The sequence below is a fragment of the Epithele typhae genome, assembly GCF_022376455.1.
Source record: "Epithele typhae strain CBS 203.58 chromosome Unknown BXZ73scaffold_37, whole genome shotgun sequence".
NCBI lineage: Eukaryota > Fungi > Basidiomycota > Agaricomycetes > Polyporales > Epitheliaceae > Epithele > Epithele typhae.
Window position 1 is genome coordinate 273,759 of NW_025954228.1, and position 25,593 is coordinate 299,351.

Sequence of the window (25,593 nt, forward strand, 5' to 3'; positions counted from 1 at the left end):
TCCACTGTCGCTCGTGACGAAGGAAATACCCACGCTCTTTCTCCTCTTGACTGCCACGTATTCCAGACAGCCATGCCTCTCTTCTCCGTCTACGCCCCCGACTACACCGATGAGGACGCCATCAACCGTCGCCTCGCTGCCCGCACTGCGCACCTCGCGAAAGCCGCGGGCAACCCTTCGATGAGTACGCGAAGTGCTGTTATATGGGCCGCTCGAGCGGGTTCTGACACCCTGAACCAGAGATCGGTGGTGCCATGCTCACCCCCAACGAAGCCCTCGACTCGCCCGACGCGTCAAAGAAGATGGCGGGATCCTTCATGATCTGGGAGTGCGAGAACTACGCGGCGGCGATCAAGATGTTGGAGGAGGATCCGTACTGGTCCGGCAATGTGGTGCGTAGCACACGGGTCCTGCTACCCTGCATGTTTTCATTTCTTTGGCGTCTGCGATCCGCAGTGGGACAAGGAGAAGACCGTCATCCGGCCGTGGGTCTCGCCGGTGCCTCTTTGAGACTATAAGACAACGTATATGTGACGAACATGCAGATGAAAAGCAGAATGTGTATGATACCATCGTAATGAAAGTAGTGTGGCCATCACCAGACCTCAAGACGCGCATATACCAGCGTTTCCTGGGCAGTGTTCATACGAGGATGCTCGGCATGTCTTCCTCGTTTCATGCTCGACGACGAGTCATAAAGGTTCTAGCACTCTGGAAACGTCAAGAAAAGAGTACAAGCTGGCATAATAAGAGCAGGTGAGACTACAATATGTGAGCAGCACGAGTCCTACATGAGCAGAATCAAACACAATAAGACCACGACGAGTACGAACGAAGCGAATACAGTCAAGTCGTGGGTCAATCGAGGGAAAAATAACAGCAGAGCATAGCTATCACAGCGCGAGGGCGGCGCACAGCGCATCCTTCTCCATCCATCCGTACATCCAAAGATCCATTCTTCTCTCCGTCCCCCGCTCGGAAGTCCGACTCGTCGGGGGGGTCTAGGCATCCGTCGTCACCCCATCTTCCTCATCGTCCCCTCAAACCGCTCCAGGTGGAGGGTGCCGGAATACGTGCGCGGCCGCGGGTCCGAAACCAAGCTCGTTCGCGAGCGCCCCGAAGGCGCCTGGTTCACCACATGCGAGACGCGTCGCGTAGGCGCTCGCTCGGTGGTCAGCGGTGGGTTCACCATGCAAGCCAGGTTCCTCGTCGTGCGTCATGTCGTTATCGCGGAGCGTGTGGGGGTGTCCGTACAGCGGTGCGTGGAGGTGCGCGGAGAGGGTCGCATCGTCCGTAGCCCAACTCCATGGGCTGGCGGATGGGTCGATGTCGTAGTGGTCCACGGCGATGTCGGGGTCCACAGGGTAGACGACAAGCTCAAGCTGGTCGCATGCTGGCGGAAGCCGAGTGCACACGCTTGATCCATAGATCTCGTCGTAAGATCCCCAGGACTGCTCGAACCGAAAGGGAACAAAGAAGCCGTCGTGTAAGCAGCGCTCGCGCGATCTACCAGATCGTGACGCACCTCGGGAGATTGCAGCCCTGCCGCGGCGCGCGCCTGACCTTCTTCGCGCTGCGTCTTCTCCAACTGTTCGCCCGCGCCGCGAAGTGCGACCCTAATGTTGGCTGGTGTATCAACCCATACGAGGCGCAAGACCTGGGCAAGTGACATGTCGCGAGGCTCCGATGCGGCTCGCGCCTCGTTCGTGGGCGTGTTCATGATGGTGGGGTATCGCAGGAGAGATTGAGAGAGGATGTGGCGATCTAGAGAGGTCGTGGCGAGCTTTTGCCTGGCTCCTGGCTGCGTCCCAGCCGGCTATCCGCTGGGACGAGGACAAAGGAGCGTCGGCACTGGCCGAGACGCTTAACGGGATGGCATGGCTTTGGCGCCCAAAGTTGAACCAGCTTCAGACGCTCAGCGGCCCGGGGTTGCTCCGAGGCATTCGCATTACGTCACCGCCGAGGGACGGCCTGTGCGGTAGATAATTGACATCTGAATCCTCTATTCTGTGTTCCCGGACATCGTTTCAGACAATACAGGGGAGATATGAATTAAATCGTATTATAATAAACAAAAGACAGCGACGATCGGGACGTTTTTCAGGAAACACCATAAAAGAGCCAAGTTCATCGTCGCGAAAAGCATCAGTCACTTCCCTGATAGTCCATTCCCGCATCCACATGCCTTACAACACATTGCAACGCCCGACACATGGAGAGGAGATGTTCCCTAGTGGTGAGGTACCCCATCGCGGAACAGAAAACCTCGAAAGTGTTCACCGTAAGTATTTGACCCATTCCACAAGACAAAAATCACTAAACCTACTGGTGAAGCTGGACTAGAGAGGCTTGTACAGCCCCGCACACTCCGACCGGGATCAGGTACCTTGAATTCAGCGCATGGATCTTGTCAAGTAACCATTGAGCGAGTTCAGGATCCCCACACTGCTGAGGTGGGAGAGGATTTCGAAAGTTCGACATCTCCTCTCCAACCAGAAAACGACAAACACGAAATACCCTATCTTGATCCCTCTTCGTCCTCTTCTTACAACCCCCAACCCGAAGATGATTGGCATAACTCGACGTCAACACATTACGCCTCAACACCAACGATGAGCTCCCACGGGGAGCCCCCTCAATATCACCATGATCATCCCCACCCCGGCCGACTACCCTTGACGGATGTCCATCATGAGGGAAAAAACGAGCAGGGACAAGATTCAGAGAAAGAGAAGGGGCCAACATTCCTATGCCTACCGTGTTGGTGGATCTAAGCCGGAGCTGCAATATGAGGAACACATTCCCCGCCCTCTTTGCACAGAGAGGATCAAAGCAAGACGAACCCCAAGGGCTAACGGCGAAGAAGAAAAATCTTATCTAGTGGAGAAGTATAGCAAACATCAAACGCAGGAACGGATGCTGTTTGGTCTGGGGTCAGAGGGTGGCCGTGTTCCTGGAGCATGCATGTGTTCATAAATCGTAATTCTCGACAGATTCCTTTCAATAGGAGAGAAGTATCCGAAGGCTTGTTCACCAATGCGCACGGCTATTCGCTCCGCCAATAGAGGCAGCGATAGAAAGTATATCCCTTAAGCATGTCTACTTAGGGAGTGGAGTGGCGAGCGCGAGAGGCATGATGACCAGTTTCTCCTTGTCCCACTGGCACATATGTTAGCCACACATTGCGCGCAAGGGGCACGGTAGAATATGCGCACCACACCGCTCGTATAATACACGTCGCTCTCCATGAGCTCCCGGACCGCCTGCAAGCTCTCCGCCTCGCACACGAACACAGACCCAACCATTTTCTTGTCCGCCGTCGGAGACGCAATGGACTCCGGCGTGAGCATCGCCCCCGCCAGCTCTGCAGATTCGTCACGGTGCGTATAGGGGTGTGGCAACGAGGGAGACTATCGGTGGAGACTCACTGAAGACCCCGGTCTTGATCTGCTCACCCGCGGCTGAGAGGTGCGCGGGACGAACGCTCAGGCGTCGCGCAAATGCGCCCTCGTCGGTCATATCTGGAGCGTAGACGATGAAGTGGTGGCGAACAGACGCGATGGAAGACCGTGTGCGCGTCTGGGGGAGGCAGGGTCGACGTAGGGACGCAGAACGAGAGAGGATGCGTTGCATGGCTGTCTGTGTGTCAGCTGAGGGTCCGTCAGGACGTCGTGGACAGGCAAGAGAGCGTTGGAGTAGAGCAAGTGATCGGATTAGCGAGGTCCTGAACGTCGTCGAACGCGAAGGCAAGGATTGTGAGCAAAGCCGGGTCGTTAGCAAGGGGTGTTTCGGGTACCGAAAGGAGTGCCAGAGGTTTCGGGGGTGCGACGTCAGCAATATGACATGGCCGCCTATCTTATCTTCCCTGGCAGCTGGCACCAGAAGGCCAATCGACTTTGGGTGCGTCTGGCCCACATCAGCTCTCGCCGCGATCATGCCTCTCTTCGCCGTCTACGCTCCCGACTACACTGACGAAGACGCTATTAATCGTCGCCTCGCTGTGCGCGAGACGCATCTCGCTCGTTCGAAGGCGAACCCCGGCCGCAGTGCGTTCTCTTCTTCCATGGGGGCGTCACAAGCGAACGCCGACCCATAACTTTGTAACAGAGCTCGGCGGAGCCATGGTCACGCCCAACGACGCGCTCGACAAGCCTGACCAGCCGCGCGAGATGGTCGGTTCACTCATGGTCTGGGAGTGCACGAACTACGCCGAGGCCCTCGAACGTCTGCACGGGGACCCATATTGGATCAACAATGTGGTGCGTCCGGTGCGTACTAAGAAGGCGAGCGCTCACTCGATCCCAGTGGGACAAGGAGAAGACACTCATCACCCCCTTCGTGTCCCCGGTGCCGATGTGACTGGAGGGTGTGCAATAGCTGAAGTCACATGTGAAGTGTTGCATTGTTACTTACATAATCACTCTTCGTGCCCGAGCACTGTAGTCTTCTCTGACGGTCCCCAAACACTGTATGTCTAAGTCGATCGCAGCGCCTTCAAGGTCGATGCGCTCTTGGAGCTCCCTCCTAAATGCGGTTAGGAGTGTTGGAAGCGCGCCGTCCCAATATAGTTCCCCGACGATTTCGATGTCTTTGACGTCGTAGTGGTTCTCTGGGCACGATCCCGTTCAAAAACTCTGGTCATTGGACGTACGGAAACTGGATAGGCCTCGACATAAGTTGTCCACGTCGTCATCAGAAGAGCGAAGGATCGTTATCTAGTATACTAAAGGTTTATAAGGAGGGCGACCACATAGCACCTGTGTATCAGAACTCACGCGTAATTGTCGCCAGGAAGCTCGGCAACCGTCACTCCATGCTGAAGGCGTGGAAGTTTCGGAGGCGAAGGCCCTGCTTCTTCGTCCCATTGCTCCATCACCGCATCGTTCGTTCCTTGCTGCATGTCCTCCATCGTGCGCTTTGTCGTCGGAGCGGCTCTGGAGTTGTCGGTCGTTCTGAACATAACACGCTTGTCGGAGGCTTTCTTCAAGATATGGTACAGCTTTTCATTGAAGCCGACGCGCTGAAGCCCCAGCAGCTGTACCGAGAGGGATCCGTCGCGATAGAGGGTGTCTAGGAGGGGGATGTAGACCTTTCCCTTTGCTTTCTGGTTCACGTTCATCGCGTCGAATGTCCCTCTAGCGAGGGTGGTTGCAAATTGCTGCAGGCAGGCGGTAGTAAGAGTATGCACCAATCATCGGTCGTCAGAGCGATACTCACCTCGTTCGCATTCACCGATGTCATATGGCTCAATGAGACGGAGCGCGGGCCAGAGTGACATATGAAAGTCCCTGCGTAGCATACGCTCCCGTTGTGTAGGTAGAAGAGGTCCCGTTGTTGGCCCATCATTTGAGACCACCGAGAGTCGAGAGACCACTGTGTCTCTCCATTCGCGAACTTGGGGTTGTACTTGAGACATGGGTGGACGACGTACGCGTGCTGTGAGAGAGGCCCGCACCAGAACAGGTTTGGGCCGAAGAACGCGTACCCCCCGGCCACACTAAGGACCGATAAGCTGACGCGGTGAAGTATCACACGTTCTTGCCACTTACCATGCGTCTATCGCGGACTGTCATGGCGAATATCAGCTTAAGTAGTAGATGGTGTGCTTCAGTAGGTACTCACTTTTGGAAGCAGCGGGAGGTACGTGGAGTGGAAAAGAGCTTGGGCGGTCTTACCGCGTATGTCCGAACAAAATGCCCCCGGAAGTACCGACAAGAACGCGATGAATTCCTTGCACGCAACTTCAGGGGTGGAGAACCAGAGCCAAAAGGTATGGACACACCTCTGCTGTCTTGTCATTGGTCACATGCGGCTGACAAGTCACAAAATTGGCCAGCTGATCGCGCATTTTGTCCAAGATGGCAGTATTGCCGGCCGCAGAGGCTAGCAGCTGGGGTTTCAGCTCTTCGTATCGCGTCTTCCAGGTCTTGGCGTCTGCTTCATGGACCGCAGCAAGCGCGCACATATCCTGGACCTCCTGACGAAGTATCTCCAGATCGGACTGCAACTTCGCGACAGTCTTCATGACGTCTCAGGGCTAGATGATGAAGGACGGATGAAGATGAACTCACCGAGTCATCCCCAGCTATATGCTCTGATTTGTCCGGCTCCAATGCTTGTCGGACCTCGTGGAGTTCAGCTTGCAAGGAGGTATTTTCCTGTGTGGCTTCATCAGCACAAGTTCTCCCCAACAATGCCATCGGTGTTTGCATAAGATGCACTCACTTGCTTGAGTCGCTCTACTTCGTCCCGACTTGCTTTAAGCTGAGCATGGAGGAAGGTGACGAACTCCGAGGCCAGTACTGAGTCGGCACCGAGGTCACCCATCCCTACGCCCGGTATGTGTGCAAAGGAGAGGAGAGTAGGTGAGAGTGTGTGCCATGCTCGTGGATGAGGATAGAATTCGTATAACAGAGTTTGCCGCAGCACCAAGCGACCGACGCGGTCACGTGGGCTCAATCGCGCGACGGGTCGACGCGATTTGGACGCATCGACGGAAGGTCAAGCGCTTACGGAGGGAGGCGACGAAATCGCCGTCCTGCCGAGCCACGCTGCAGCTGATCAAGACAGTTTGGGGGAACCTAAGGCAGTAGATGCATGACGGATTGCGACGGAACGGCGAAATTGCGCTGACGACCAAATTGGAAGCACAGCTGTTGGAGACCTCTCCGAGAGCAGGGAATCAATCCTGTTGAGCGTGTAATTACATGCACGAGATAGACATCTGTGTCTCCAAGGTAATCTTGAAGGTTCCTTCTCATTAAAACGGCAAATATACGATTGCACCAGTGTTCAGTTCACGAACGCCTGGATGCCGGTGATGGCTTTGCCGAGGATAAGGGTATGAATGTCCTGTAGCATCATTAGCATATCACCGTCTCTTACAGGCGTGTGAAAGATGGAAGACTTACGTATGTTCCCTCGTAGGTGTTGACCACTTGGAGGTTCGCAACATGCCGCCCAACGTGGTACCTGTCATAGTGTGAGACAAGACGCAAAGTAATATATGAAGCTACTGACTCGTCCGCGCAGGCGTTGCCGCCAAGAATGTCGAGGACCCTGCGGGAGTGCTCCAGGGCCTTCCCACAGTTGTTACGCTTAATGAGAGAGATCATCTCAGGCGCAACCTTGCCCTCATCCTTCAGCTTTCCGACCTGGATAGTCTCGTCAACACCGTGACCATGCCAAACGGAGACAACGATCGCGCACCTGCCAGCTCGCAAGGAGGCCAAGCGCGACCTCAGTCTGCGCGTCCGCAAGCTTCTTCTGCACAAGCTGGAACGACGCGAGCGGCCTCTTGAACTGCATCCGCTCGAGCGCGTACTCGCGCGTGCGGTGCACGCAGTCCTCGAGCGCACCCATGGACCCCCAGGCGATCCCGAACCGCGCGCTGTTCAGGCAGCCAAACGGCGCGCCGAGGCCTTCTCCGTGGGGTAGCATCGCCTCCTTCGGCGCCTTGACTCCGTCCATGAAGATCGAGCCCGTGACCGAGCAGCGGAGCGCGAGTTTATGCTTGATGGGGGGTGCGGTGAGGCCGGGCATGCCCTTTTCGAGGATGAACCCGCGAATCTTGCTGTCCCACTTGCAGCGCGCCCAGATGATAAAGACGTCAGCGACAGGCGCGTTTGAGATCCAGGTCTTGGAGCCGTTGAGGACGTAGCCGCCGTCGACTTCCGTCGCGGTGGTCTCCATGCCGGCGGGGTCGGAACCGTGGTTGGGCTCCGTGAGCCCGAAGCAACCAACGAGCTTGCCCTTAGCTGCGGTGAGAATGTGAGCGATAGAGATGGCTCTAGGGATGGCTTGATCATACCCAGCGCGGGGAGGTACTTCTCTTTCTGCTCCTTCGTACCGTAGGCGTGGATGGGATGCATGACTAGCGACGACTGAACGGACATGATTGAGCGGTACCCGGAGTCAACACTGAAGGGATACGATAAGACTCATGTTGCAAGGGAACAAATGCGTGATATTGGAGGACAGGAGGAGGGGGCGCGCAAGGAGTGGAAAGCAATGACGTACCGTTCAACCTCGCGCGCGATCAGCCCATATGCCACGCTGCTCACACCCGCACAGTCGTAACCCTGAATTGTCGGCCCAAGCAAGCCGAGCTCCCCCATTGCGGGAAGCATATCGTGGTTGAAATCTGCAGACGCGGTCATCAAACGCGTTCGGAGCCTAGGCAGGGAGCTCACTTTCTGTCCTCTGTGCGTCAAGTACTCGAGGCGCGAGATATTCCTGCGAGGCCACATCCATGACAATACCGATACGGCGGCTGCCTCGGACAACTCACTTGACAGAAGGTGCGAGCAGTGTCTCTAACGAGAGAGAACGATGAGCACCGGTGCAAGCTAGCATGCCAAGGGACACACCGGATAGCGATTTCCTCCTCCATGAGCAGCGACTCCAAGCTGACCGGGTCCTACCGAAGGGTCAGCAAGGATTAAGACCTCGGGCTTTCCGAAAATTTCTCGCCTCCCAGTCGAACTTAGTGTAGCCTTCCAGCAGATGAGGTGGTGCGATTCATGTACATGTGCCAACGCGACTTACCAGAAGCCATTCGCTTCCCCACAGCGCAGCCCTTCATGGGGGTCGCGCGGCTCGCGCGCGCCGCACATCTGAGTGCCTTTGCTGCTAGCATGTTTTGGAGGGTACAGAGAACAGAGACGGGGACGAGAGCGCGCGAGAAGGGGAGGTCGAGAGTCGAGACAGGAGAAACCGTGTGCGGGGTAATGCATTACAATGAGCGCCGAGGGCAGGGCCCCTCGGACCTTGGTCCGAGCCGAATGTGCGCCGGGTCGCTTCGGCCCTCGGCGGCGCTGCCCTCACAGCTTTTCCCCTCGAGTTGTCCTCTCACCACCACCAATGTTTAAACGTTGACGTATCTCTACTTAGCCTCCTTGAGGTCTAGCTGGTTGAAATGATGCGCTTCCTCGTCTTCGCTTCTGCTTGCGCTGCATTCTCCAGTGCAACTGCCACTGTCTTAGTGTCTCGTGCCCCGGTCTTCTCTGGATAATCATTAATCACCTTTATCACACGTCTCGTAGTGCGACGTACTACTACCAAAACGGCCTCCCAGGTGCATGTGGTATCGTCAACAGCGACAGCTACCACGTTGCCGCAATCTGTACGTCTCTACTCGCATCCCTCCGACTATGACTCACAAAGTGTTGCTACCGTTTTCCGCTGCAGGCGTGGAGATGTACGTCTCGGGCGCCACTATGTCTCCCCAATGCTTCAAACAGAAACAGATACGAGTTACAAGCACCACGATTGTCGCACGACCTGCGCCTGTGCGAACGACCTCGACTTGTCCGTCGGGGCGTTCGACGCAATCGCGCCTTTGAGCGACGGGCTGATCCCTGGTGAGTGTCAGAAAGAATCATACTCGTGACCATTCGCTGACGACGTAAATCACGCTTGCCTAGTTCTGCTTGCAGGGGCTTCTCCCAGCGGTGGCCTGTGGTACAAACATAATAGCATAATGCATATCAGTTCAATAACAGAAGGACATCACGACATATCAGCCTGCGCATCATTCCTAAATTTAACTCGCTGAGCTGTCGCCGAACGGATGAACCTGCCCCGAGCGTACCACGTCGCCTGGCTCTTCTTCGCTCGCCACTGGTCCATCGTGTCGCCGCCCCCCGAGCGGAGCCCATACTTAACTGATATGCGGTTGGCTCATCACCAGTGTGTGCGCGAGCGCAGCCTCCTCCTCCGCTACGGCGGCCGTCGTCACAGTCTCGGGTGCAAGCGGGTCGGGTCAGGGACCAGGGAGATACACGGGTTCCATGTTCGCGAACGGGTCGTAGTAACGCTTCGCCTCGGACTCCGGTTTTGCGACCGGAGCTGGCGGTGGACGCGGCGTCAGGGATTCCGTGCTCCGTGCTGCGGTCGCAGATGGTCCATGGGGCGGCGAGATGAGCGACGGGAAGTACATGTCCGGCGAGAGCGTTTGCCCAGGGGCGGCGAGGAGGCTATCGCCGATGGCCCACTCGTAGTTGCACTCGCGGATTTCGTGAACCATCCTGCACAGAGCATCTTAGTGGGTGGCGATCTCGCGGGCGGCTTAGCTACTTCGTTGAAGCGTATGAGTTGCTCGCGGGTGGGGAGCTGGCCGGTGACTTTCACGTAGTTCTGGAAGCTCTTGAGTACGTGGACGTTGCGCATCTCCAGAAGAGGGACCTCAGTACGCTAGAGTATATAATGACACCTATTAGGTGTCAGATCAATTGGCATGTGCCATATACCCGCGCACAAAGAAACCACCACGTGACGAGATAGGCCGCAGGCTGCCACGCGCGAAGCGCCCGGCAAAACTCAAAGTACATTCAATCTGTTTCGAACACGGGTATCCGGGATGTACTTGCCGCTCCACCAACTGCACCATCAGGCTGTTTATAACGCATAAACTTGAAGTTATATAGCCTCATCAAAAGGTAGGTATGAACACTTCTACTCACAGAGGGCTTTTCGCACTTGCACAAAACGCTCCCCAGCTGCATGGATGGCGCTTATCTTGGTACTGATTGTGCACCTGCCAATTAGGCCGTGGCACTTACCGGCGCCTATCTCTGATAGCCGTGGCAGTCAGCGCCTTCCCCCGCGCCGCCGCGCCGCCTGCCTTGATGGCCCCGATATCTCCGGATGCTCCGCACCGCCGCGTCTCCGCCGGCGCCTCCCCGCACCGCCACCCGTGCTCGTCGTCCCCGACAGCGAGCTCGCTGTCCCGTCGCCCCGCTCTCCCCTCTCATCCGTTTCCCTCCATTCCTTTTTTTATCCACTTTTATTCTCAATGCGCACCTAATGGTATATAATGCAATACCCTCACTCAGCTGGGTGAGCCTGCATTGAGCTCTTATACCTCCAAAATGCGTGCAACATAGGAACCTACGCAATTGATCAATGGTCTGGCTAATATCTGCATCAGATAGTATTATGTGAACTTGTCTTTCATCTGAAATCGCAGGTGGATAGCTGGAAGGGTGCAAGTATGATGTCATATGTCATTTTAAGATGACATATTCCATAGTGGTATGGTATATATGTTTATCGTCATATGTACACCTAGAATCATACATAGATATCATTCAGAGAGTATTGCACAAAGAAGCAGGTGAAACGACGATATTTCGGTGAAGATATGACATGTGCTCAGAAGGGAGGACTGCATTGAAAATCCGGCCTTCATATGTTCTTGTGCAGACGTCCAGTCATTGTACCTTTTGTTTCATTGCGTTCCTACAGATTTATAGAGCTCAGATCGTCAGTTTCGTGCTTATCGGTGGAGGATTGAAGATAGGGTATGGTATGTCATTATTCTATGACATAGTGTATAGCAAGATGACATGTGCTCCGATTACTTTTCTGAAAAGCGGAATAGAACAGGGCACTCTTCTCCTACATGATGCAGAAGTAATCTCGAAAAACGGCTGAGAAACGGCGGAGATATGTTAGAGGAGCCCAGAGCGTGCCAAGCGGTGTGGGTGGTTCAAGAGCGTCCTCTGCACAACCCGCCGAAATAGGCTCCTCTAACATATCTCCGCCGTTTCTCAGCCGTTTTTCGAGATTACTTCTGCATCATGTAGGAGAAGAGTGCCCTGTTCTATTCCGCTTTTCAGAAAAGTAATCGGAGCACATGTCATCTTGCTATACACTATGTCATAGAATAATGACATACCATACCCTATCTTCAATCCTCCACCGATAAGCACGAAACTGACGATCTGAGCTCTATAAATCTGTAGGAACGCAATGAAACAAAAGGTACAATGACTGGACGTCTGCACAAGAACATATGAAGGCCGGATTTTCAATGCAGTCCTCCCTTCTGAGCACATGTCATATCTTCACCGAAATATCGTCGTTTCACCTGCTTCTTTGTGCAATACTCTCTGAATGATATCTATGTATGATTCTAGGTGTACATATGACGATAAACATATATACCATACCACTATGGAATATGTCATCTTAAAATGACATATGACATCATACTTGCACCCTTCCAGCTATCCACCTGCGATTTCAGATGAAAGACAAGTTCACATAATACTATCTGATGCAGATATTAGCCAGACCATTGATCAATTGCGTAGGTTCCTATGTTGCACGCATTTTGGAGGTATAAGAGCTCAATGCAGGCTCACCCAGCTGAGTGAGGGTATTGCATTATATACCATTAGGTGCGCATTGAGAATAAAAGTGGATAAAAAAAGGAATGGAGGGAAACGGATGAGAGGGGAGAGCGGGGCGACGGGACAGCGAGCTCGCTGTCGGGGACGACGAGCACGGGGGGCAGGTCGGAAGCGCGCGACGTGGGCGTGGGAGATAACGTGGGCGCAAGCGGGAGAGATAACACAGGCTGATGGGAGATCTGATAACATATTCGTGGGCGCAGTAGATCCATAAAAACATATATGGGGAACTCCGTAAGGATGCGTAGCTCAGCTGTAATATTGCTGAGCTGCGCTTTGTTTATGCTAGGCCGGGGTTCTAATCTCGGAAGACGCAAGTCTTTTCTAGGCGCCCGCTGTGCGCACACGGCCCGCGCCTACCCATATGCCCCAGGAATTGGCACATGCCCATTGTTCCGACACCTAATAGGTATCGGTATATATATAGGTGTACTGAGGTATATGCTCCAGAAATGCGGTTTCGTCGGATCTGGATGTGTGATTGAGACCATATTAGAGTGCTTTTCAGCGTAGATGAAGGTAGTTTGTAGAGTCACTGGTACGCACCTGATGATCATGGTGACTTTTTTTGGCAGGCGGACTCTGGGAAGGGATCTAGATGACGTTTGAGAAGCTAGGAAAGCCAAATTCTAATACCTGTCATGCTTTCTTTCAAGGGACGGTGGACAAAAGCGTGGTCGTGGTATCGCTTGTAGTGGCCAGCCGTGATCACAGTTGAGTGGCCGTCAAACATTCGCAAAAAGCGAAGCCCATTGCAACACTTGTAGTTGTGGTCGTGCCAACACGGTCTCATGATCGGATTTGAACACTATTATACCAAGGGTCAATTACATAAAAATGCTCCATTTGCAAGAGCTCGCCCAGCCCATACTCAAGCCCTTACTCACTCGTCGTCCACATCTCCCTCTGTATCAACGACCGAATCGTAAGGCGATCCGGCGGCAAGACACTGTAACACAGAGCCGCTTGCAACAGGCTCACCGGTGAGCCCCTCAGCTGACGGAGCGTCGAAGCCACCGAAACCTGCGTCTTGGAGGGAGGGATCCGGAGCCGAGACACGCTGAGGAACGTGGTGGGTGTGGGACAGTCCGCCTCGAGGGAGGGATTCGTTTGTGTGCGTGGAGGTGCCAAATAGCGGTATGGGATCACCGGAGACACCGCTTTCTTGAAGACACGTAACCGACGAACCAGACGGAGAGAACCGGTCAATCGCCATTCTAGCATACCCTTCGTCAGGAGCCGTGTCGGAGGAGCAATGTGTCGGAGCGGGTTCGTGTCGCGGTCTGATGTATGGGTGGTGTTGAGTGTGAGCGGCACGACGGGAGACGAGAGACCTTTTTCGCAAGGGGATGGTCGGCGTGGAGATGGGAGAAGCGGGGAGTGGCCCGAGTGGCCCCGGGAGACCGTAGGGGGTCGAACTTCGTTCTGGTTCGGTGGGATTAGGGGTGACCGTTGCACAATCGTAGTCTGACGACATTGCTGAAGACTGAGCAGCGTAGCTGCCGCTCAAGTCGCTCGGGGAAGACGAAGCTTGCATAGGTAGTTGTTGGGGAGGTGCAGGTAGCGAGCGATCCTGGGAGTATCCCAGCGCGCGAGCCACATAGCTGTCGGCCGGGATGGTCATTGTGAAACCGCGAAGAAGCGTCTGCATAGCGTTGAACACAGCCTTCTGCTCCTCGGTATGCGGTCGAAGTGTATGCTCTGCTGGGGTATCCTCATCTGGAGGGTGATATCCGAAACTCGTGTTGCGTTGGGACGAGGCTTGGGCAGGATGCGAAGAGGTGGAGCGCCTCGGCCGTTCTGTTGGGTGATATCAGCGCACGACAGCAGGAAATTCTAGCACAATCACGCACTGGCTCTCCTGACCTCGCGTTTTGCCCTCATGGTTGCCACTACTTCAGCCAGTTTCTCCACATTCACAGCAGACAGCGCGAATCCCTCCGGACTCCATGGAGGCGTTGCGAAGAGAAACATCGCTAGCTCTGTTCTATTCGTCACCCGAAGCCACGCGAGATCCTTCGCCTTGTCGCACCATGGTGTCTTTTGGTCCGATAGCAGCGTGTTCCAGGCCACGCTGTCTTTGACGTTGTTGAACGAGGGATTGGCCGTGGGTTGCGTTCGCTGGTAATTGTACCAGGATCTGAAGAGCTGGTAGCCGCTCGGCGAGGATCTGAAACCTTCCAGTTTTGGCTGCGCCATCTGAAGAAGGGCGTCGGGTGAGCAGGACATCTCTTGACGCGGGGGTTCACCGGTGATGGAGTGGACGGAAGGAAGGCCAAGGACATGGAACGAGTGGCCTTAAATCCAGAGTGCACACGCCACGGGACATACAAAGCGATATCGCCAGACTGCGCCCTAGGTGTGGCTCTGAGCAGCATAGACGGAATGCGACAAAGCAAGAGGCTAGTGCAGTGGCTGTGTGAGAGCCACTGAAGCGAAAGCAGGACGACGCGCTGTACTAGTGTCACGCCATCCCATCGGTGCAGATTCAGGATCTTACGCCAATAACAAAGGTTTGCAGCCTGCAGCTTGCGCGATGAATGCATCCACCAACCTCTGCCAGTCTCTTCGCGGTATTCCTGGATGGAGCATACTTGCTTTGGGACACGATCACGTGTCCCTCGCACAACGCGTAGCGACGCACTTGAGTGTGGAGTTATGAGAGAAACAGAGTGGAAATGTGCTGGAACCGAGAGCAGAGGCGATATAAATTTCTGGTACCATCGTACTCACAGAGGCTATGAAGACCGTTTGAATATCCTAGCTACAAACGTCCCAACTGGTTGTACCAGGGTCCTTGAGAACCCTGGGGCAAGATAGAGAGAAAGCCCAACGCGGACGGGAAAGATGGCCTGTGCGTACGTCTGACATTAAAGACACATCCCGAGGGGATCAGGCAAAGAACACGTACCTTCGTCAACGCGTAAGCCACCACGGCATTCGCGACGTCGCCTGCGATCTTCCCCGACACCGTCGCGGCCTCGGTGTTCGACACTGCTTGCGGGGAGGGCGTGCTCCCCTTCTCGAACCCAAACCAGCCGTGCCGCCGCCCGACCTTCTCTACATGCGTCTCGCCCTCCGCCATCCATTCCCGCAGCCTCTGGCCGACCGCTCCGTCCCGGATCTGCGTTGCAATCCCGCCATCCTCCCCAGGCTCGTCGGAAGGCGTCGGGAGAGTGATTGCGCGGACGACAGTCTCGCCGACGCCGAAAGCTCGCGCTGTGAAGAAGAAGCCGGCGAGGGGGAAGATCGCGGTCACTTCGTGAATGATGCCGAAGGAGAGTATGAGGGACGGGAGCGGGGTGCGCGTCCGCTGAGAGATTGCTCGCAGCGCGGCACGCACCGGAGATAGCTTCTGGCCGGCAGGTGGGGTGGAGCTCATGGCAGCAGTGGTAGCGGGGGCATGTATGGGAACGAGGGACGAGGATGGGAGAGTGAGATAGAGCTGTCTATGCGCAGTGGGTCGTGCCGTCGGGCCGCGCATCATCACATCCCGTTGGTTCGATTCTTGGTGCGGAGAGCTGAACCAAGGCGCTCAGCTCACCGTCCCGCTGTCTCGCCGAGACTCACTTCTTCCTCCGGCTTCCTCCTCATCCTAGTCCCCCCCCTTCCCCCCCCTTCCTCTGGCTATCTCTTTGGCGTGTAGCATGGCGGTAGCAAGGCCTGCTATGAAGACCGCGGTCAGGCGGCTCGCGTGTCCGCGGCAGGTCTTCCGCTCGCTGGCCACCGAGGCGCAGGCCGCTGAGTCGGTTGCCTCGTCCTCGTCCATGGACCCAGCGGCTGCCTGGTCTTCCGAACCACGTCGTGTCGACGAAACCGGGGATGCGGTGTATGTGCGCGCGTGGAACGACGTGAAGACCATGCCGGAGATGTTCGCGCTGCTTCGTGGGCTGGAAATGAGATTCGGGACCATCAAGCGTTATGACTTGAAGAGACGTGTGAGTACGACCTGCTCACTCCCCCTCCCTCCTCTTCACCTCCCTCTATGGCGCGTGCGTTTCAGGCATGGCGACAGGGACTGCTACGAAGAGACTCTGTCTGCGCGTCACGCGATGCTCCGTGGGCGCATGAGAGGCCTCCAATCCTTCCACTCTGGCACCGTGGTTCCTGGCTGATGACGTTCCGGTCCGTAGCACCCAAGCGATCCGAATGAGTACACGGCGCATTTCCAAGTCTTTTTTGAAGACCCAGAAGCTGTGAAACAGATCCCCGAGAGCGGTACCAACCTCAAGGTCGTCGTCCCCATCTTCCCCACCAACCAGCCCGGCGGCGTCGGGCTCGCCGATCTCGAGAACCTGCTCACGCGAAGAGACCGCGACGGAAGTCAGAACCAGGGGCTCTATGGCGCCGCGACCATGGCCGTGCCGGAAGACCCCAAGAAGACCCAAGTCATCGAGCTCATCCTCCAACGCAACAGTAAGTCTTCCTCACACCCCGCCGGAAGCACGCCGCTCACGTACCCTTACAGAAGGCAGCAAGGCCAACGATTATTTGCATCCAAGGTTCATCAAGCATCAGCAGAATTTTGGCGCAATCTTGTACCAGTGGGGCGGCTTTTACACCCCGCAGGAGGGCGACCGGCCGGTCCCGCAGGAGATGACGGACTTGCTCACCAAGTGGCGCCCGCACGCCGAAAAGGTCGGGCTAACGCCTGCGACAAGCCAACGCTCCGTGAAGCCCGCCGCGAGCCAAGAGCCTGTAGTCGATGCGACTGTGGAGGAGCCTGCGCACGACGTCGCCGCCCAGTCTTCACGCGTGGAACCGGTCGCGGACGCGTGGACAGACTTGCACTTCATCCCACAGGAACCCCCGCGCTCCGCACCGTCTGCAACGGCGTCGTCCACCACAGTCGAAGCGGTTTCCGCGACAGCAGAGGAAGTCGTCGAGTTCGAACCCGAGCCTCAATCTCAGCACGCCGCCGCTCCGGATGCGTCGAAGCGCTTGACGGGCAAGGCGAGGATCCTGGAGCTTGCGCGGCGCAACGCGCGTGCGCCGCTCATAGACGCGGCTGCGAAGGCGGCTAAGGAGGCGGAGGAAGCGGAGAAGGCGGAGGCGGAGGCGGCAAAGGAAGCAGCGGAGGCCCAGGACAACGAGACGATCCGCAAGCGGCTACTCAAGCTTCTGGGCGGTGGCTGGCGGTGACCGCGGGCACGGATGTGAGTGGGAGGAGGGAAAGTACACTACATGTCGTTATTGCTTGCTATAATACACGCGTACGGATCACAATCCCCAGACACCTCAGTCTTGGTCAACGTCAACGCAAACGAGTGAGACGTATTTGGCCAAATGCTTGACTTCATTTCACACAGTTGCAGTTGTATTCTCAGAGATACACTGTAACTACGTGTTCAAAGACAGCAAGTTTGACTTGCCCTCACTGGGACAGAGATACAGTAGTGAGAGCCATCTCATGATTGTGGACCTCCGTGGGCATTATCAGTTCGGGCCTGCATGAGCAACAGTGAACATAACATGAACTTACTTCGGGCCACCACTGAATCTCTTCCCAAGTGCCGTTGACAGCGGCCCCGGAGGCGGTCGCGGAACTCACGCAGATCGCGACGCTGTAAGCCGAAATCATATAGGTGATGATCAATAAGAGTTGATGGGATGATGGAAAGACCATCCCAGAACGACTCACCGGCCGGCTGCTGGCAAACACAAACGATGAAACCCCCCTCTTGAGCTCCCCTCTTACCTCACCGCCGCCTTACGAGGCCTTGACGAACATCAAGGCCCCAGTGTGCCCTTGACGCGAGCTCCCATGGGTTCTGGCTGCGGTTACCAACGCTGTTCAGCGTTGCGGGGCTGACATCGTTTCAACTGGAGACTCGTATGTTGGAGATTGAGCACGCCCAAAACAGGCACTCACTCACCAAAGAGAAGGGAAGTAGATCTTCTGGGTTTCCTCCGTCTGCCGTTGGGCGCGGCGGCCCGCCATCCCAGACCGGAGTCCAGTGAGGAGCCGGAGAACTGAGGGGGTTGATATACTCGCGGCACCCCTCTAGAGTGCTGCGGTAGCACAACAGACGCCCTCGATCGCGGGACCAAGGGTCGGCCAGAAGCCCGGCCAGTCAGGAGCGAGATAGTGGAGAAGAGCGGAAGAGCGGTGGAATGAGGTTCACGAGGCTGCTTGTTGACATAACCATGCATCACAAGGGCTGGCCGGAGGTCGAGCGTGAGATGCGCATGCAGTTGTGCTGCGAACTCGACCTGTATGATCTCACGGACGTATTTTCGTCGCGATAGCGCTGCGTCGTGATGTCTTAACGGACTGTGCGCAGTTCTACTTAGACATAGAAGCGCATTCCGAGGGCGATAAGCCTCGGAGGAGCTTCCACGCTGCTCGTTGACGGATACTAGGCAGCCTGGGCTGGATCATGCATCGCATCCATGCTGACGAGTCTAACGAAGCAAAGACGACAGAGAATGCAGAAGTATCATGACGAAGTGTGTACCGAGTGGACACCCCTCGAGCGAACGTCCTGTTCGCGTCGTGAAGACGATAGTATGCGAGGAAAGATGGAGACTCTGCGCGCAGGGGAAAAAACCGCGAAAACGCTCGTGCAGTCCTGAAAAAACTGGCCACACCCACATCCCACATCCGCCAGGGGAAGGGTACGGCGGCCGCTCTTGCCGGACTCTCAAGAGCGGACATCGTGCGCCAGGGTCAACCGGCTGAGCGAACATCGAGGAGAACGTTGCATTGACACAAGCAGCTCACCCATTGTTGACCTGGTCAAGCCACATCCCTCGGGAGCCCGCGATAAGACGGCGTACGGTTCAAGTCCGGCGCGAGCGGCATCATCATCTGCCACCAAGATTTCCACTTTGAGTTGTGTGTTGTCCTGCGTGTGCACAAGACACGTATCTACTCCTAGTGACAGGGTGGGGAACAGTCGCGTAGCCGAGGGGTGAGAGTAGAAAGAAATGAGGCGCACACACTGGCTTCAATAGCCCACTATATCTCCACCGCTTTTTATCTTATCTTATCTTCAATATAGACGCCAGTCCCGTTCAGCTCTGGCGTAACTCTGCCAGCCTCCGAACTGAGTCAACTTGCATCCCTCGTCCTCCCTTCATCCGTTCTATCCTTCATGCATACACGCTGTACGTGCGACAGTAATCCCACTCCTTTCGCCGTGTTTGGCACTTGCTCAATATCCAACCAGACCAGTTCCACGGCATACTGACTCCGCGTGTTCGACAACCTGTTGCAGAGGCGCTTCTATAGGCACTGGGGTACTGACAATCCAAGGAAGCAGAGCCCATGTGTGGATTCCGGTCCGGGCGGGGCGGGGCGGGGCGGGGCGGACAAGTACTCGTGGCAAAGACCAAGTCATCAGAAGATCCTTGCATGGACAGCAAGGTACAGCCCCCCAAGGGCCAACAGTGCCCCTCCGCTTCTACCTCGACGTTGTCTTACGCTTTGTTCTGGCCAGGGCCCTCCACTCGGCCGCTTCGAACGCAAGTCAGAAGCTACACGGGCACGTTGGACAAGGTTCATGCATGGCCTGAACCCGGCACAAGCGCTCGCTCCGTAACATTGGCAACCGGCGCCGCCAGCTCATTGTCCTGCTGGACACAAGGCGAGCGCGGCCATCTCAAGATTCAGCGAGGCACAAATGTGTCCCAACTCCCCCATTGCTCCCTCCCCGCTCGGCGAGTGACTCGTTCAGTTACTGAAATCGAGGACCCCCGATGATACGTTGGGGCAGTGCAGCTCGAGGACGGGGTTGGCACGAGGTGGATCTTCGTCGAATGGCATCGAGGCCTCGGTGCCTGGCCCGCCCCGCGGATTTATCGCCGGAACGGGCAGCCGCGGCATTGTGGTCGCGGTTGCTTACCGAATTCGGGGAACGCCCGTGGGGATTCTAGCGTGCGCGCCCGCTGGTGTGGTCCAAGCAACCTGGTCGGGAAGATGGTCCGCGAATGGTGCTCGGTGTTCAACGTAAAGACGCGCCGGAAGCTCTCTTGTTCTCACCCCCGCCCTTCTTCCCCCCACTAAACCCCCGGTGTCCCGCGCCCCCTTCCACCGTCCAGACGACCACCCAGGTGTGTACGTTAGCTCTCACGTCGATCCCTGTCAGTCTTGACAGTAAGTTTCTGGTTCCAAGGAGCGCGCGCCACTCAGGCTCTGGTCATCGAACGATCCGTCCGTCCGTCATGGCCTCCAACGACGGAGGGGTTCACCCGTCCGCGATGTCCCCCGCCCACCTACAAGCGAACCCTCCGCCGTTTTCCCAGTTCCACCACCGGAGGAAACGGTCTCGAGATACCGAAGGGGATCTCATGCCACCACCTCCACCGCCCCAGGCACGGGGGGAGAAGCTATCAACGAGGAACCGATGGCTCGTCCCAAGAAACGCACGAAGACGCGGTTCGCTCCTGAATCCACACTATACCCAACTTTGCACGCCGTCTCATCTGCCCCCGCCGTCCCCCTTCGCTTCCCTCGTCCTTCGATGACTCAGGTCGCAGAGCAGCTTGCCGGGATTTCCCCACCCGTGCAAGCAGCTCCCCGAGTTCGTCGTTCCAAGACTCGATCTCGTCACGACACGCATCCACAGTCCGTTGCCGGACCGAGCTCCCATTCAGACTCTCACCACCACCCTTATGCCCGCCCCTCCGTCCCGCCCCTCGCACCACCCTCGAGCAGTTTTCGTGCCGCCCAAGCTACGTCCTTCATGGTTCCCGTGCCGGTCGTCCACCCCGAGGCCGCGTCCTCCGCGAACTTGACGCCTTCGGAGACGTCTGGTCCCGAGACCGCGCCCTCCAAGGATGTCCCTCTTGTCAAAGTTATACAGAGCCACCCGCCTGAGAGCAGCAACAAATCCCTCGACGACCTCGACTACGAGCTCCCCGCGCCGGACAACTCGATCTGGCGGAAGGCAGACGTTCGCTTCGACGGCGTAAAGGTCTCTACGGACGAGAAGGCCTTCCGCCAGTTCACATACGACATGGTGCGTGTCCTGCTCAAGATCCTCTTCACCGTCCACGGCGAGTGGAAGAAGAGGAAGGGCGGCCACCCGCGCCCCGTCCGGCCGCTCAACTTCAAGGGGACGATGCTCAACCTCGAGTGGGCGTGGAAGAAGCTCGACGTTTGGCAGCCGATCAGGAAGCGACGTTACATTGCGTGGGCGAACGGTGACCCGCTGCCGCCGTGGCCGAAAGGCACGGCACCAAAACTGGGCGACACGGGCCGGGAGTTGGCGTACAAGCAGGATGCGGAGGAGTCGAAGAAAGCGAGACTGAAGGGAGAACCAAAGAAGGGGAAACGAGGAGCCCAGGAGATCGTGTCACGCACCGACGGCCCATCAGCTCATCCCGTTGCCGCCGTACAGGAGCCTGTGCGACACGTCCGCGAGCCAGTCCCTCAGCAGCACGTTGGCACCCCTCAAGGCGACCTTCCTGGCGCAGACCCTGGTATGGCGCCCGAGTTCCTCCAGCACCTCGCAGATCCGGCAGTGATCGGCGAGATCTTCAACATCGACGACCCGTCGCTTCCTGAGCAGATCGCCAACATGTTCATTCCCCAAATTCCGATCCAGCAGGCTCAAGCATACATGACGCAAGCCGCGCAGCTTCTGCAGAACTATGGACAGGCGCCGCCCCCGATGCCGGGGCAATTCCATCCCCCAGGTCTCCAGTACCCACTTGTACATAATCCTTACGCCTTCGACCCATCCCTCAACCCATTCGCTGTCCCTCCTCCTCAAATATACTATCAACTTCCCTTCTACAGTCCTCCGGTTCCGGACAACAACAATACTCTTATGGTAAACGGCGCCCCACAACCTGGCGCAGATCTCATGTATCCTCATTTCACGCCCGCAGCAATGCAAAGACTGCCGATGGCGGGGACGATGCAACCTCTGCCGCCCTTCACCGAGCCCACGGACCCGGCGGTTTTCATGTTCGATGTTCCATGCCTCGAACTTCCGGCCTCTGAGGAATCTCTCTACGGTGCGACCACGCCTCAGCCTTCATACTTGGACGACCCTCTCTCTACTGCTCTTGCAAAGATCCCTGTATCAGACGCCCCTCAGCCCTACATTGGCCCCTCTCAATCTGGCTCCCACACTACCACCATCCCGACGACTCAGCCTCAGGACGACACTGAAGACCCCCCGCTCCTTCGCAACGCCGCACCTACACCCGTCATCAAGCCTGAAGACTCCCTCGTGCTTCCCCCGGAGTGGTTCGAGTTCGAAGCCGAAGCCGAAGCAAATGGTGAATCTCGCGACGATATTGACTTCGGGTTTCTTCATGGCGAGGATTTGAAAGACGTCATCGAAGCCTGCACCGCTGACTTTATGGCTGAGCTTGAGGAGAGCTCCGAGTCCGGTTCGTGGGTGACGGACGGTGGTGTGTCCGTCCAGGATGGTGCAACGTCTACGCCAATTACTTGGCCCAGCGACGAGGCGACCGGGGTGGCTGCCGTCGCGGAGGCCGAGGGCTCAGAAGCGGGCGTTGACGGAGGTTGTGCAGAACTGGAGGGCACCCTTGATGGTGCTGTTTCGCAGAGCGGAGATACAGATGACGAGGAGTCGTGGGGAGAAGAACTGTGCTCGCATTCGGACTGATGCTACCTGCCGTGTATTCCTCGTAATGTAGTACATCCTGTAATATCCTAGATGCAAGCTACCTACATCCTCTTATACCTCTCAGAGTCGCAGAAGTGGGGCATATTGTACTTGTGCTTAATCTTCGAGCAGCGCGCCTTGACGAGTATCGGAGACGCTCTGGCTGAGAAACAAGACAATAGACCAATAGACGCCTGTTCCCGGGCATATCCCAGAGTGCCACTGTGTGGCATATGCGCCCTTAAACCCCAACACCCACCTTGACACCCACTTTCCCCGCCTAGAGTGCCCTCTTCCTCGCTCCTCGCCTTCTTACAACCACGCTGGCGTCGATCTGCCACACCAGACAGCGTGAGAGCGCGGTGGACCTCCATGTCGTAATCTTCGCTCATTCTGCGGTCATAAATGCAGTCCCAGGTGCGTCCCCATTTCCCTCCTGATCTTCTCTACCTCTCATTGATACCGGCAGTAGCAGACGTGCCATAACATGCCTCTCAAACGACCAGCATACGAACAGGAGACAAACCCGGGTTCCTATTCCCAGTCTTCGTCACAGCCTCCACCTGGTGCCAAGCGAGCAAAGCTCTCTCACAAGCTCGATGTGAAGGTCTATCTGGTGCAAGCGAAGCTGGATGCACCGTCGGTAGGCTCGCTACTCAGCCTTGCCGAGCACCATACACGAGGCGTCTGCCAAGATCCGAGAGACGCAGATGTGATTGTCACGGCCATTGGCATGCGGAAGCGTCTAGAGAGACATGTTGATTGGGACATCGCGGTGAGTAACAGTCTTATCACTCCGCCTTCATGCAGCTCACTTTCACGCGTCGTCCGTGGCAGAAAGCGAAAGCGGTTGTTACCCCTCAATGGCTGAGAGACTCAGTTCGTGCGGGTGCTGCTTTGCCTTGCGAGGACTATGTCGCGATTCAAGATCTTCACGACACGACCATGAAGAACTGCCCCCGCTGTACTCACGACCCCTGTGCTTGCGGAAATTCTTCTAAGTCCGAGACCGTTCCGCCTCAAGTCTCTGTTGCCGGCCCTTCTGTTTCGCGTCTGTTGCTGCCTCGCGTCTCTGAAGACGACCCTCAATATCTCTTGCCTCCGCAGCCCCCTATTCCCACAGACGTCTCCAAGTTGGATTACACGTCCCGCTATGCTTGTCGACGACCGTCGCCACTGGTATGCCCGAATCAAGCCCTCGCCACCGAACTTAACGTGCTCCGTCGGAGTCGGACCTTGGATGGGGACGACCGCAGTGCGTTGAGTTACGAGCGGGCAGTTTCAATTCTCAAAGGTATACCATCTACAGCGTAGTCCAAAGCTCGCAACGCTTATAATGCATTGGATATCACGCAGCATATCCGCACCACATCCGATCCCTGCGCCAAGTGGGGAACCTGCCACATATTGGGCCCAAGATTGCGCTTAAGGTATCGTTCTCTTGTTTTCGCCGTGAATGCGCCCTGGGTTCTCCCGCTCATCCGCATCCCCATAGATAGAAGAATTCATTGACACTGGCAAGGTTTCTGAAGCTGGTGCGGGTGACTCTTCGCAATCTACATCGCCAACTCACATGAATTATGACCAGAAACCATCAAGTCGTCGGAACGGTTCAAGGTTCTCTCACTCTTCACCTCGGTGTACGGTATTGGCCCGACTTCCGCCCGCCGACTCTTCAATCTCGGACTTCGTTCCCTTGAAGACTTGGAGATCTACTACGGCGTGGAGCGCTACGTTTCCCCCCACGACGGCGGGCTAGTCGAAATGGAGCAGGCGCCTCAGAAACCGGGCGGCGGGAAGCATATGGTGTACGACGACGGGTTAGGGGACAACTGGGTCCGGGTTGCGCTTGGTCTGCGTGGAGACCTGGAGAAGAAGTGAGTCTCATGTCACGCTCTTCTGCCAATTCGCTCATGTGAGTCCGGTAAGGATACCCCGCGCCGAGGCGGAGGAGATGTACCGGGTCGTGGTCCACGAGCTCAACGATTTAGAGCCCGGATTTGTGTCGATCATGGCAGGAGGGTATGTCTCTTCGTACTCTTTCAGATGTGCCTGCCAGCTCTCTGACGTTGTCGTTGCCAGATACCGTCGCGGAAAACCTGAAAGCAATGACTTGGACATCGTTTTCACACACCCCGACCGCTCAAAAATAGGAGGGATGTGCAAGCGCTTCCTTCGCCGGCTATACAATCGAGGTGCCCTAGCAGTGCTGTTTGAGTCGCTTTCCTGTCATGCTCATGCCGTGTTGTGCTCGCAGGGATGATCACCCACGTAATGCGTACGTTACGGTACTCTCCATAGGCCCACCACGTGTTGATGCACCCTCAGACCTGGGCAGTTATCACTCTCAAAGTCCCAACCGCGCCAATAACTTGGACTCCATCGAGAAATCGCTAACAGTGATCGTCTTACCACCGGATTCCTCCTTCTATACCGGGACCAAACGAAGACTGGATCTCATCTTCGCGCCGCCGGAGTTGTACTGGACTGCTGTGCTTGGATGGTTAGTGGTTATAACTCGCCGTTCCCCACCCGAAATTGACTGTATGCGCACTAGGACGGGGTCAGTCATGTTCGAGCGCGACATCCGACAGTGGGCGAAGGACAAGTGTGGGATGAAGTTCGACAGCTCAGGCATGTAAGTGGTCGTGCCTCTCGGCCAAACGGCGCTTTGTTCATGCTCCCCTACCACAGCGTGCGCCAACGTGATTCCAAGGAGTTCTTCCCGCGATCCGAGAAAGAAGTCTTCGAGCTGCTCGGTTTGGAGTGGATCGACCCGACTCTGCGGAACGCAGATCTGTGAAGCGTGG

General features: G+C 56.4%; 10 protein-coding genes across 10 annotated transcripts; 5 read left to right on the top strand and 5 right to left on the bottom strand.

The window, feature by feature from the left end:
- Nucleotides 1-72: 72 nt before the first annotated feature.
- Nucleotides 73-510, top strand: BXZ73DRAFT_49638 (uncharacterized protein; the record flags this gene model as incomplete). Its single annotated transcript, XM_048020286.1, has 3 exons — nucleotides 73-184; nucleotides 241-392; nucleotides 457-510. The coding sequence occupies 3 exons, from the start codon at nucleotides 73-75 to the stop codon at nucleotides 508-510; spliced, it is 318 nt and encodes a 105-aa protein (XP_047876179.1).
- Nucleotides 511-3,099: 2,589 nt separating this feature from the next.
- Nucleotides 3,100-3,633, bottom strand: BXZ73DRAFT_49701 (uncharacterized protein; the record flags this gene model as incomplete). Its single annotated transcript, XM_048020303.1, has 3 exons — nucleotides 3,100-3,159; nucleotides 3,216-3,364; nucleotides 3,429-3,633. The coding sequence occupies 3 exons, from the start codon at nucleotides 3,631-3,633 to the stop codon at nucleotides 3,100-3,102; spliced, it is 414 nt and encodes a 137-aa protein (XP_047876180.1).
- Nucleotides 3,634-3,934: 301 nt separating this feature from the next.
- On the top strand, nucleotides 3,935-4,359 carry BXZ73DRAFT_103103 (uncharacterized protein; the record flags this gene model as incomplete). Its single annotated transcript, XM_048015473.1, has 3 exons — nucleotides 3,935-4,046; nucleotides 4,108-4,259; nucleotides 4,306-4,359. The coding sequence occupies 3 exons, from the start codon at nucleotides 3,935-3,937 to the stop codon at nucleotides 4,357-4,359; spliced, it is 318 nt and encodes a 105-aa protein (XP_047876181.1).
- A 412-nt stretch (nucleotides 4,360-4,771) lies between these two features.
- On the bottom strand, nucleotides 4,772-6,327 carry BXZ73DRAFT_103104 (uncharacterized protein; the record flags this gene model as incomplete). The annotated part of the gene is made up of 7 exons (XM_048015474.1): nucleotides 4,772-5,158; nucleotides 5,218-5,497; nucleotides 5,550-5,566; nucleotides 5,623-5,730; nucleotides 5,783-6,019; nucleotides 6,072-6,158; nucleotides 6,226-6,327. The coding sequence occupies 7 exons, from the start codon at nucleotides 6,325-6,327 to the stop codon at nucleotides 4,772-4,774; spliced, it is 1,218 nt and encodes a 405-aa protein (XP_047876182.1).
- Nucleotides 6,328-6,792: 465 nt separating this feature from the next.
- BXZ73DRAFT_91041 (acyl-CoA dehydrogenase domain-containing protein) lies at nucleotides 6,793-8,638 on the bottom strand (the record flags this gene model as incomplete). Its single annotated transcript, XM_048025835.1, has 11 exons — nucleotides 6,793-6,852; nucleotides 6,912-6,972; nucleotides 7,021-7,154; nucleotides 7,210-7,757; nucleotides 7,811-7,920; nucleotides 8,020-8,143; nucleotides 8,193-8,235; nucleotides 8,291-8,315; nucleotides 8,370-8,419; nucleotides 8,473-8,495; nucleotides 8,548-8,638. 11 exons carry the CDS (start codon nucleotides 8,636-8,638, stop codon nucleotides 6,793-6,795), a joined length of 1,269 nt encoding a protein of 422 aa, XP_047876183.1.
- Nucleotides 8,639-12,553: 3,915 nt separating this feature from the next.
- On the bottom strand, nucleotides 12,554-14,426 carry BXZ73DRAFT_78915 (uncharacterized protein; the record flags this gene model as incomplete). The annotated part of the gene is made up of 6 exons (XM_048022961.1): nucleotides 12,554-12,599; nucleotides 12,744-12,791; nucleotides 13,085-13,103; nucleotides 13,179-13,480; nucleotides 13,532-13,997; nucleotides 14,051-14,426. The coding sequence occupies 6 exons, from the start codon at nucleotides 14,424-14,426 to the stop codon at nucleotides 12,554-12,556; spliced, it is 1,257 nt and encodes a 418-aa protein (XP_047876184.1).
- A 509-nt stretch (nucleotides 14,427-14,935) lies between these two features.
- Nucleotides 14,936-15,579, bottom strand: BXZ73DRAFT_49782 (uncharacterized protein; the record flags this gene model as incomplete). Its single annotated transcript, XM_048020315.1, has 2 exons — nucleotides 14,936-15,049; nucleotides 15,109-15,579. 2 exons carry the CDS (start codon nucleotides 15,577-15,579, stop codon nucleotides 14,936-14,938), a joined length of 585 nt encoding a protein of 194 aa, XP_047876185.1.
- A 286-nt stretch (nucleotides 15,580-15,865) lies between these two features.
- On the top strand, nucleotides 15,866-17,339 carry BXZ73DRAFT_103106 (uncharacterized protein; the record flags this gene model as incomplete). The annotated part of the gene is made up of 3 exons (XM_048015475.1): nucleotides 15,866-16,135; nucleotides 16,331-16,613; nucleotides 16,666-17,339. The coding sequence occupies 3 exons, from the start codon at nucleotides 15,866-15,868 to the stop codon at nucleotides 17,337-17,339; spliced, it is 1,227 nt and encodes a 408-aa protein (XP_047876186.1).
- A 2,128-nt stretch (nucleotides 17,340-19,467) lies between these two features.
- BXZ73DRAFT_78917 (uncharacterized protein) lies at nucleotides 19,468-22,783 on the top strand (the record flags this gene model as incomplete). The annotated part of the gene is made up of 4 exons (XM_048022962.1): nucleotides 19,468-19,824; nucleotides 19,916-20,121; nucleotides 20,167-20,252; nucleotides 20,301-22,783. 4 exons carry the CDS (start codon nucleotides 19,468-19,470, stop codon nucleotides 22,781-22,783), a joined length of 3,132 nt encoding a protein of 1,043 aa, XP_047876187.1.
- Nucleotides 22,784-23,270: 487 nt separating this feature from the next.
- On the top strand, nucleotides 23,271-25,586 carry BXZ73DRAFT_49615 (Nucleotidyltransferase; the record flags this gene model as incomplete). The annotated part of the gene is made up of 11 exons (XM_048020281.1): nucleotides 23,271-23,562; nucleotides 23,625-24,077; nucleotides 24,140-24,213; nucleotides 24,279-24,318; nucleotides 24,372-24,660; nucleotides 24,713-24,805; nucleotides 24,866-24,978; nucleotides 25,041-25,061; nucleotides 25,112-25,286; nucleotides 25,341-25,421; nucleotides 25,478-25,586. The coding sequence occupies 11 exons, from the start codon at nucleotides 23,271-23,273 to the stop codon at nucleotides 25,584-25,586; spliced, it is 1,740 nt and encodes a 579-aa protein (XP_047876188.1).
- Between the last annotated feature and the right edge of the window lie 7 nt (nucleotides 25,587-25,593).